This window comes from Nicotiana sylvestris, chromosome 5, assembly GCF_000393655.2.
Source record: "Nicotiana sylvestris chromosome 5, ASM39365v2, whole genome shotgun sequence".
In the NCBI taxonomy this organism is placed as follows: domain Eukaryota; kingdom Viridiplantae; phylum Streptophyta; class Magnoliopsida; order Solanales; family Solanaceae; genus Nicotiana; species Nicotiana sylvestris.
Genome location: NC_091061.1, coordinates 45,237,970 through 45,250,341, shown reverse-complemented (window position 1 = coordinate 45,250,341; position 12,372 = coordinate 45,237,970). Strand labels below are relative to the sequence as shown.

The 12,372-nt window shown below is 37.9% G+C and overlaps 1 protein-coding gene across 1 annotated transcript; it reads right to left on the bottom strand.

The window, feature by feature from the left end:
- Window positions 1-281: 281 nt before the first annotated feature.
- LOC138868587 (uncharacterized) lies at window positions 282-1,266 on the bottom strand. The gene is made up of 2 exons (XM_070146147.1): window positions 761-1,266; window positions 282-351 (listed from the first exon to the last, which is right to left on the bottom strand). Exons 1-2 carry the CDS (start codon window positions 1,264-1,266, stop codon window positions 282-284), a joined length of 576 nt encoding a protein of 191 aa, XP_070002248.1.
- Window positions 1,267-12,372: the final 11,106 nt, after the last annotated feature.

Here is a 12,372-nt window from a genome sequence, read left to right as displayed (position 1 = left end):
ATCATGCCAGGCAATTTCCCCCATCCATGCAGAGCTGCTGGCCTTACTAGAAGGGATAAAAATTGTTAGGGACATGAACTTCCTCATGATGGAAATTGAAACTGATTGCACCAAAGTTACCAAACTAATTTATGAGGATAACACTAACTATTCTAATATTGTTTCTGAATGCAGATGGCTAATGCACCAATTGAGGATCCCGCAACTGAAGCATAATTTCAGAGAAGGCAATATGGTGGCTCATCTACTAGCCAAACAAGCTAGCAAAAACCTATCATCGTCTAAGTGTTTTTACCATGCCTGTCCACCCTTTTTTGTCGAGCAAGAAGTGACCAAGAACAAGCATGGAGTCTGTAATAGTACTAGGAATATGTCAAAAAATGTTTGTAACTATTTGGCAACTATGGGTAACAGTAGTACCCTAAAAACATATATATATATATATATATATATATATATATATATATATATATATATATATATATATATATATATATATATATATATATATATATATATATATATATATATATATATATATATATATATATATATATATATATATATATATATATATATATATATATATATATATATATATATATATATATATATATATATATAAACTAGTAGTATCTATATTATAACTACCTGAGGTATCGCCCCTAATAACAACACACTGGCGATCCTCAATACCAGCAGAGCTTGTTGTTCTTCCATCTATTGTTAAAACACTATGAGCAACAGTTTCATTAAGTACATTATCTGATCCATAACAAAACATGTGTTTTCTCCTTGAGCAAAATCTTCTCGCATCTGTGTTGTAGGAACCATTCGTTGAGTCGTCATTCCCATTTGATCTGCCAGTTGTTGGTGTGATACCAAAAGAGGTGGTGTAACAAAAAGTTTCAACTCATTAGTAAGTCGTATCCTACTTCCTAGCTTAGCAAGTTGATCTTCTACCCCGTTTTGTTCCCTGTACGCATGCCGAACCAGTGGATCATGTAGCATCTTGAGGATGTGCCTGCAGTCACAAAGCAAGTTAGAATACCTTGAAGTGTCACTATGTAACAACTTGGTTACCTCTTCTGCATCTGTTTCCACCTCAAGCGGCAGCAGTTGCATTTGGGCATCTAGAGTTAGTCCCTTGACGAGTGCTTGTAGTTCCGCCGTTAGACAATTCACATGGGGGACAGATGCAGCAAATCCCACCATCCACTCCCCCAAGTGATTTCCACTTACTCCTCCAACTCCATCCGTATCCATTTTAGTAGATGTGGCTGTATTGGGAAAAACTGAGTCTGAATATTGAAGATGATGTGTCATGACATGTGGACTGGTCAAAAGGTCAAAACGCAATAAATAGCCAAGAGGCACGGGAGACAACAGATAGGGGGAAGAAAACAACATAGGTGTGGACCGTTACTCAAATAGGTACGAGTCTCGTACCTATTCGAGTCATTTAAAGACCGAAGATCGGAAGAAGTTGAAGATACGAATCTGATGACGTAAAAGAGTCTAAATACAACATTAAATATCAAATACGTTAGAATATTTGAATTAAATAGAAATGATTGTGTAACGTTTCTTTTAATGTCATTTATTGCTCATAATTGCCTCATTAAGACAAAGGCATTACATCTTCTCCTAGAATCAACTATAAAAGGAGAAGGACTTAACATCTGTAGACACGAAATATTATCGAGATTACACTGAAATACAAAACTACTTATTCTCAGAAATCTTCTATTATTTTCGTCTCCAGATTATCAGTAACCCGAATTTCTCTTTATTTTTAGCTTTGACCAAAGACTTAGATTTTTGGTTAAACAAATTGGTTCCGTTACCGGGAAACTGATAATCTTTTCTTTTAAGCTACATTCTATCCGTTGGTATCATCATGTCAAACAACAATAACAACAACAACAATAACAGTGAAAACACCTTGGGAAACCATGAAAATCAAATCCAACAAAATCAAGGAGATTTACAGAACATTGACGTGGTTCCCTCCCCCTAAAATTCACCACGTCAATCTCATGAAGGCACTCCTGCTCCTAAATCTCGTGCTGATCAACAAGAGCAATCTGAACATTTTGAAGGGGCAGATAAAGCTTTACAAAAAGTAATTGATGCACGGGTTAGCAAAGCTCTTCAGGATTTAGTTAGTCGATTACCCGTTGCACCACCCACACCTACACCTAATAATAATACATTAGAGAATCCTCGTTCTGGCCTTGTTAATTCTGGAGGAACCCCCAGTGAACCATAGGAAGGAGAACCAGGTAATTCAAATAATTCTCATTTGCAAAATTTAATACTAACTTTGCAGAAACAGCTTAAGGAACAGAATGAGCGCATCGAGAAAATCCCTGGAGTTCCCCCTGTAATCAAAGGAGTGGATGTGGATAAATACTCACAACAACCTTGGAAACCAAGTGCTACTCCCCTTCCAATCCCTAAAAAGTTCAAAATGCCTGACATCTCGAAATATGATGGCACAACAGACCCGCGTGATCACGTAACTACATTTACTACAGGTGTAAAAGGCAACGACTTGACCAAGCAAGAAATTGAATCAGTGTTGGTCAAGAAATTTGGAGAAACACTCACCAAGGGTGCATTAACCTGGTATTCTCTTTTACCTAAAAATTCTGTAAACACTTTTGCTGAGCTTGCAGATTCTTTTATTAAAGCACACTCAGTAGCTCAAAAGGTTGAAAAAAGAATGGAATACATTTTCAAAGTTAAACAAGGGGACACAAAGTTTCTTAGAGATTTTGTTGATAGATTCCAACGTGAGAGGATGACTTTGCCTCGTGTACCTGATAACTGGGCTGCAATAGCTTTTGCAAGCAACTTAAATGACAAAAGTTTAGAAGCCACGAGAAGACTTAGAGAAAGCCTTCGAGAGTTCCCTACAACCACGTGGAATGACGTTTATAACAGGTATAGTACGAAGTTGCGAATTGAGGAAGATATTGTACCTCAGTTTCATCATGAAGAAAGGAGCAAATCCAAGAGATCAGAAACAGAAAAAAGATCAGGTAAAAACAGGTACGATCCATACATGGGTCATGCAGGGAATGACTCACGGTCAAAGTAGGATAGTCAACGATATGATCAAAAATCGAGGAACAAGGAATCTGGTTCTTTATCAAGGTTCAGACATGACCGAAACAAATAAGAGTCACGAGATGATGACAGAAGTTTAAAGGCAAGGTTCAGTGGATATAACTTTAATGTCACTACCTCCGAGCTCGTAGCTGTTTTGAGGAGAATGGGAGATAAGGTACGATGTCCAAAAGAGATGCGGTCCAATCCAAATAGGCACAATCCAGACCATTGGTGCGAATTCCACAATGATCACGGGCATAAAACTTCAGAATGTAGATTCTTACAAAGTGAAGTGGATCATCTATTGAAACAAGGGTATCTCACTGAGTTATTTAGTGAGAAAGGTAAGCAAGCCTATATGAAAAATAGGCAAGAGCCACCAAAACCTCCTTCACCCAAGAGAACCGTGAACGTTATACGTGGGGGAGAAGATATTCACGGTGTAACATATACGGCTTCCAACAAGGTTTCTAAAGTAACGATAACATACGGGAAACGGTTACGGAAGGTTTTAGAAAATAAAAGTATTTCTTTCGATGATGCAAATACCGAAGGAGTAATGACCCCACATAACGACGCACTGGTAATATCTTTACTTGTACATGATACTAATGTAAAACGAGTTTTGATTGATCCAGGATGTTCCGTAAATATTATACTATTAAGGGTATTACGTGAAATGCAAGCTGAAGGCAAAATGTTACCTAATGCGTATACCTTGTCCAGGTTCGACAATTCAAGTGTGGTAACAAAAGGAGAGGTAATTCTAACAATTTTTGCTGCATGTGTTGTTAAAGAAACTAAATTTCAGGTAGTAGATATGGAAATGGCTTACAATATGATCATGGGGAGACCTTGGATTCATGATATGGATGATGTCCCATCAACTCTACATCAAGTTATTAATTTCCCATCACCGTGGGGAATTTGCCAAATTCGTGGGGATCAGCAGACAGCCAGAAGTATCAACGTTGTAATAGATACGAGCACTGTGAATAAAGAGAAATAGCAATTACAGGAAACAGTTGAAGGTATCAAGTATCAAACCTCAACTGAACAAGAAAAGACAGATTTAGACTCGAGACCTGATACAATTCAAGAACCTGAAGAGAATGAAAATGTCAAAACAACAATTGAAGAGCTCGAGACTGTGATATTGTTTGAGCAGTGGCCTGAACAGAAGGTTTATGTTGGAGCCAATCTAAGCTCAGACATGCGAGGTATGTTGATTGAATTTTTAAAAGCTAACGTGAACTGTTTTGCTTGGTCCCATGCTGATATGACAGGGATACCACCGGATGTGATGACTCACAAACTAAATGAAGACCCATCTTTCACACCAGTAAAGCAAAAGAAAAGAAAGCAATGAGCTTTCAAAAATCAGGTGATTCAAGATGAGGTCCAAAAGCTATTGAAAATTGGGTCAATTCGTGAGGTAAGGTATCCTAATTGGTTAGCAAAAACAGTTGTTGTACCTAAGAAAAACGGTAAGTGGCGGGTTTGCGTGGATTATACAGATCTTAACAAAGCCTGCCCAAAATATTCTTTCCCTTTATCGCATATAGATCAGTTAATTGATGCAACTGCAGGGCATGAACTTTTGAGTTTTTTAGATGCATATTCAGGGTACAACCAAATTAAAATGGACCCCAGTGATGAAGAAAAAACTTCTTTCATCACAAACAGGGGGACTTACTGTTATAAATTAATGCCCTTTGGTCTCAAAAATGCTGGAGCAACCTATCAAAGGTTGGTCACCAATATGTTCCAAGAACATTTAGGAAAAACCATGGAGGTATATATAGACGATATGCTCGTCAAAACCAAGCATTCTCATGATCATATTTCTCATTTATCTGTTACATTTGAAATTTTATGAAAATTTAATATGAAACTCAATCCAGAAAAATGTGCATTTGGGGTTGCCTCAGGCAAATTTTTGGGTTTTCTCGTTTCTAACCGTGGTATTGAGGTAAATCCTTCTCAGATCAAAGCAATAGAGGAGATCCCTGATATCCTTACGAGTAAAAAGGAAGTCCAAAGGCTAACGGGAAGAATTGCAGCTTTGGGGAGATTTATTCCCAAATCTTCAGAAAAATGTTTTAAATTTTTCTCCGCACTCAAAAAGCAAGATCATTTTGAATGGAACGAAGATTGCCAAAAAGCCCTTAGAAATTTAAAAGCTTACTTGTCAAATCCACCACTATTGGCAAAACCAAAAGAAGGAGAAAAGCTACTCATCTATTTGGCCGTGTCAGAAGTTGCGGTAAGTGTTGTTTTAGTCCGAGAGGACCAAGGTAAACAATCTCCTATCTATTATGTAAGCAAGTCTTTATTAGATGCTGAAACACGATATTCACAACTAGAAAAATTAGCATTAGCTTTGATCATGGCATCTAGAAAATTAAGACCTTATTTTCAATGTCATCCCATTGTTGTAGTTACTGCTTTTCCATTACGAAACATTTTGCATAAACATGAATTGTCAGGGAGGTTAGCAAAATGGGCTATAGAATTAAGTGAATACGAAATCATTTATCAACCTAGGACTGCTATAAAATCTCAAGTATTAGCCGATTTCGTAGCTGATTTTAGCCAGGGGATGCATTTAGAAGCAGAAAAAGAATTACAAGTTTTTAATGGTGCAAACCCGGGGACTTGGATTTTATTCACTGATGGTTCGTCTAATGTAAAAGGAGCAGGACTAGGGATAGTTCTCGTACCACCTACGGGTGAGACTATTAGACATGCTATAAAATGTCATTCTATAACTAACAATGAAGCAGAGTATGAGGTTGTAATTGCAGGTCTAGAATTGGCACGAGAACTCGGCATAACACAAATTATAATCAATAGTGATTCTCAACTCGTGGTCAATTAAATGCTGGGGACTTATACAGCTAGGGAGACATGAATGCAAGAATATCTCGAAAAGGTACGGGAACTAATAAAGCAATTACAAACTTGGAAGGTAATGCAGATCCCAAGAGATGAGAATATGGAGGCAAATGCTTTAGCTAATCTCGCATCTGCAGCAGACGTAGCAAACGACGCAAATGCTTCAGTCGTGCATTTATTTCATTCCGTTCTCGAACCTGATAAGAACGAGGTAAATTTTAATCATTTAACATGGTATTGGAGAAACGAAATTATTGCTTTTTTACAGCGCGGAACCGTGCCTGCTGACAAAAGAAAAGCTTATGCACTTCGCAAAAAAACTGCTCGTTACTGTTTACATCAAGGAAATCTTTATCGAAAGATGTTCGGTGGGCCATTAGCAAGGTGTCTCGGACCTTCCCAAATAGAATATGTGATGAGGGAATTACATGAAGGACATTGTGGAAATCACGCAGGAGGAAGGTCGCTGGTAAAAACACTGATTCGAGCAGGGTATTATTGGCCTAAAATGGAAGAAGAAGCAAACGGTTTTGTGTCCAAGTGTGATAAATGTCAAAGATACGGCAATAATATGCATAGACCAGCTGAGTTATTGCACCCTGTTATAGCCCTGTGGCCCTTTATGAAATGGGGAATGGATATCGTAGGTCCATTGCCACAAGCAAAAGGTCAGGTGAAATTTCTACTTGTACTTATAGATTATTTCACTAAATGGGTAAAAGTAGGAGCATTTAAACAGGTACGAGAGAAGGAAGTTAAAGACTTCATTTGGAGAAATATAATATGCCGTTTTGGAGCACCAAAGGAAATCGTGTGTGTCAACGGTCCGCAATTCATAGGAGCTCAAATCACTGAATTTTTTCAAAGTTGGCAAATTAAAAGGATAACATCTACACCATACCATCCATTGGGTAATGGACAAGCGGAATCCACAAACAAGTTCATTATCAACAACTTGAAGAAAAGGTTACAGGATTCAAAAGGTAATTGGCCTGAGGTATTACCTGGAGTATTATGGGCTTATCGTACAACGACAAAAACAAGCACGGGATAAACACCATTTTCAATGGTTTATGGTGCGGAGGCCTTAATTCCAGTTGAAATAGGAGAACCGAGCACATGGTACGTTCAAGCAACGGAGGAATCAAATGATGAAGAGATGTGGGTGAACCTTGATTTGCTCGAAGGAAGAAGAGAAACTGCATTAATAAGGATGGCAGCACAAAAGCAAGTAATTGAACGGTATTATAACAGGAAAGCACGCCTCAGATTCTTTAAAATTGGGGACTTCGTGCTTAAAAAGGTGTTCCAATCTACAAAAGCTGCTAATTCAGGAAAGCTAAGTCTAACATGGGAAGGTCCCTACAGAGTTCGTGACATTGCGGGAAAAGGAGCATACGAGTTGGAGACAATGGATGGCAAGGTTCTACCCTCGCATTGGAATGCTGTCCACCTAAAGAGATATTATTTCTGAGAAAGCACCTACGATCAGGTATCGCTATATTAGAATTTTTCTTTGAATTGTTAATATTTTACTAACAATTTTAGATGCTAGGCAAAAAACCTAACTCGTGCCAAATGATGAGTCACGACCTGCATGGCAAAATGGAATATTCTAAAATTCCCAGCCCAAGGTTACAAATTAATCTGATGGAAATACACACGGGTTAGGCAGTCTTCATCTTTAATCGCACCTCCGAGTCCCGTATGTTTTTCTGTTTTCAGGAAAAAAGACCAAATTGTGAGAAACAAACAAGTGCTCGAGGCTTCATACTTCAGCGCTCAAACACTTGGGGGACTGCATATTGTACACAAATACGTGCGGTAAGACGGAGACGTAAATCGAAACAAGTGTCGAGCAGAAGTTACGGAACCTCAACATTCATCATTGTGTTCTTTCCTATCAAAATAAAGGAAGATGCAAAACATTCCTCATAGTGTTCTTTCCCATGAGAACAACGGAATTACCTCTCAAACCCTTCCTAATACATTAAGATAGGGTCATGATTATGTATTGAAACAAGTTATAAGGAAAAACCTTGTTGAATAGTATTTACTTTATAAAAATATGTTACAAGAAAAACAGTTACGAGAAAGTTATAGATGTATCTCAATACATGTAATATTCAAAAGCTTGTCCAAGTTCATGAATAAAAACCAATCAAAGTTGTTTCAAACAAAACATGTGTGTTCCTATTTCTTTCATCGTATTATAACACCATTATGAAGTTGAGACGTCTTCTTCATTAGGTGTCGATATATAAAAGGGCCCTCTTTTATAAACCTCATGTTAATAAGTCATGAGAAGAATCATAAAGCATTTTCAAAGGATAAAAATGCTAAACTATTCTATAAGTCCTAAGTAGATAAGGAAAAGGAAAGAATAGAGCACATTGAAGTACTAACAAACTTCTATAATTAAAAAGACTAAGTAGAAACTTAGTCAACAAAAAGTTTATACAAGTGCCCCATTATGATAACTGGGGACTTTCACCAAAAAATCCCTTAAAAATAACTAAGGGATAAAACCATCATCCAACAAAGAAAGTAAAAACAAAGTCTGGAAATTTAACTGGTCACTAAAGGGGTTGGCACATTAGAAGTTGCAATATTAATTTCACTTTCAGAAACAGTCATAGGCACGGTGACAACTTCTGAAGAAGCAGCAACAGGAGCGGTTTCAGCTGGTCTTGAAGTGTTAGGTTCAACGAGGGGAACAAGAGTCACGGAAGTTTCAGCTTCCATAGACTGAGTCGTAGAAATTTCAGCCTCGGGAGCTGGAATTGCAACATCTTCATCTTCAACTGCCACAGTAACGACTTCGTCATTTACAGGTTCCTTAGCCACGGGAGCTTCAATTGCCAGAGAAGGAAAGTCAAATGATTGTTGGGTTCTTTCAATGGTTTCTAAAACTTTGGCCAACTCTGAGTCTAAGTCAAAATTTTCTTGTCTGGCCTCCATTAAAGCATCACGACGAGAGTTTAAGAAAGCCCAACTCACCTCTAAATCAAACTTCTCCTCAAGAAGTCCATACTCCCTTTCCCACATAGCAAGATCATTCTTTAACACTCGATGTTCAGCTAAATGAGAATCAAGGGAAGCTTCAAGGGAGGCATGGGAACTTTCTAAGGCATGTACTTTGTCATAGGAGATCTTTAAATCAACTTGAACTTGAGTCAAGTTCTGCACTAATTCTCCTGCATATTCTTCTTTCTTGTCCAAGCGTGCCTTGAGTTCTCTGATTTCTTCACTTGACTTTGATAACTGTTCTGAAAAGCAACATTCAAGGCGCTCCTTGTCTTTTTCAAATTGACTTGAAGAAGCTTTGGCAACTGCTAACTCAGAAGTCAGACTTTGCTTTTGCTGCTCCAGGTGATTTCTACTCTCTTGCAATTCTTCTATAGTTCCCTGAGCATTCTCAAACTACTCTTTCCAATTATCTGCTTCTAGATGGGCTCCCTTGGCTATTTCCTCAGCCTCGTGGATAGATTTTTCAGACTCACGAGTTTTCTTTTCCAGAAGGGAAATTCTTCCCATCAATTTTGTACCAATGAGGTTAGCCTACAGTGACAACTCATAGAAATAAGAATTTTGAGATAAAGAAAAACTTGTTAGTAAGTAGAGAAAAAATACATTCAAAGTAGAATGAACTATGTCATTCATCAGAGTTAAGCAACTGTGACTGCTCATCTTCTTCTTCTTAATATCTCCAATAAAAGGCCTAAGCCAGGCATCTGCTCCACCAAACATCCTTAAAATATTGTTATTAGCAGGAACTTCAAGTGTAACGCTCCTCATAGCCAAGCTTTTACTACTGGAACCCTCCTCTGCATGTTGAACAGAGGTAGGGGGAGCTATAGAAGGAGGAGCGGTAGAAGAAGTGAAAATAACAGGAGTTAAAGGACTCGAAACAGGTAAGAGAGCAGAGACAGGCAAGGGAGCAGAAATAGATAAGGGAGAAGGAACAGATAGAACGGGCGAGGAAGCACTTGAAACCAGCGGAGGAATAGAAGGAATGGGAATAGAGGAAGAAAAAGGAACTTCATCTAAAACTGGACCTAGTTCTCCACTTTCAAAACCACCAACAAAGAGACGTTGAATAGACTCATTGGTGTCCCTCGGAGTGGTTTCATCATCAGAAGGAATGTGAACAGGTTCGGTAAGAGAGGCACGAACAGGGGTAACTACAGCTTCATCCTCAGAAATGATGCGTCTCCTAACTCTTGGTCTAGCTATTAAAGAGGTGTCTTCATCTTCATCATTCTCAGAATCCTCTTCTACAACTTTCCTCTTTGATAGCGTAGCTTGAGTTCTCTCCAAAGAGAGTGAAGTACCAGAAGAGGCTCGAAGGGCAATAGCTACTTCAGCTGTCATTCCTCGAATAGCAAATCCTGACAAAAAGAAGGATGAAAAAAGTTAGAAACAAGAAAGGACTTAACATACGAAAAAGCATAAAGAGATGCATACCGTTAGTTTTCACTTTCCAACTATGTAAATTGGAAATGGATTTCTAAGTTCTTGCCTCCATAGGCACGGCTTTCAAGATTGAATCTACCCAACCACAGAAATTAGGAACGGGTTCCACATCTCCCATAGTTGCTACAGAAAAGCAAAAACAGACGAAATTATAAAAGAAATTGAAATTCTTAAAGATAGGTACGGTAAGTAAAAAATAACTTATGTACAAAGTTCCACTTCTTAGGGAAGGGGATATTTGTTTCACCCACCAAATCAACTGTGCGTACATCAATATAACGAGTGTACCACCCACGATCCTTGTCATCTTCAGGACTTACCAAGACCCTTTTACTTCTTGCAGTTAAAGTAAAAAACCCATGGCGGAATAATTTGGGGTGGTAAAGATGAATAAGGTGGGGGAAGGTAAATCTAACATTGGATTTTACAGACAAGTACTTCAAACAAGCCACTGCTCTCCGTACAAGGAGACCAATTTGTCCCAAACAAATTTTGAAAAAGCGACAGAAATCAAGTATAACTGGGTCAATAGCAGGATTAAATCCCAAAGTGAAGGGGTAAGTATAAACAAAAGAAAATCCAATCCTAAAAGAAGATATTCTTTGGTTTGGATTAGGGATCACTATACGAAGATCACTTCTCCAGTTGCAATCTTTTCGAACAATAGAAATCAAAGGTTCAGTGATTAGAGAAGGAAAAGTGTCAGCTTTTTCTAAATTAACAACTTGTTCATGAAGAGATTTTCTATCATTCTCAAAGGATAAGTCATTGGGTACTATTTCCTCAACTAAAGGCTCTTGAAAAGGCTCAAAAAGTTCTTTACCTTTAGAAGAGGATTTCTTAGTGATAGAACATGTAGAAATAGTGTCAAAACTAGAAGAAGGAGTGATGGAACCAGAGGAACCACCACGAACGGATCCTAGGCTACGAAGTCTGCCACCTCTACCCCTTCTATGTCTTACATGAGCGTTGGGGAAGTTATCAAGAATTGGGATTCTCTTAGGGTTAGGATTCGGAGATGCCATTACAGAGAAAGAATGAACTAAAGGAAAAGAAGGTTAAAGATGTAAATAATAGCAATCGTCAAACAAAGAAGTGTAATGATGGAAAGCCTATAATAAAGGAAACTATCACTTCGTGAATAGAGGGGATGAAGAAGCCTTGAAAAAATGGCTGTAGAATTACAAAGCCAATCAGAAGGTGACCCGTGTGCAGAGCATTAAATAGAAAAGACAACTGAAGTGTCAGTACTGACATAGTATTGATTACGGCGAAAATTCCTTTTTCGTGAAGATCCACTTCCCAAATATTTAATTGATAAATAAATGGAAAGTGGGGGGACTATTGGGAAAAAACTGAGTCTGAATATTGAAGATGACATGTCATGACACGTGGACTGGTCAAAAGGTCAAAACGCAATAAATAGCCAAGAGGCAAGGGAGACAACAGATAGGGGGGAGAAAACAACATAGGTGTGGACCGTTACTCAAATAGGTATGAGTCTCGTACCTATTCAAGTCATTTAAAGACCGAAGATCGGAAGAAGTTGAAGATACGAATCTGATGACGTAAGAGAGTCTAGATACAACATTAAATATCAAATACGTTAGAATATTTGAATTAAATAGAAATGATTGTGTAACGTTTCTTTTAATGTCATTTATTGCTCATAATTGCCTCATTAAGACAAAGGCATTACATCTCCTAGAATCAACTATAAAAGGAGAATGACTCAACATCTGTAGACACGAAATATTATCGAGATTACACTGAAATACAAAACTACTTATTCTGAGAAATCTTCTATTATTTTCGTCTCAAGATTATCAGTAACCCGAATTTCTCTTTATTTTTAGCTTTGACCAAAGACTCAGATTTTTG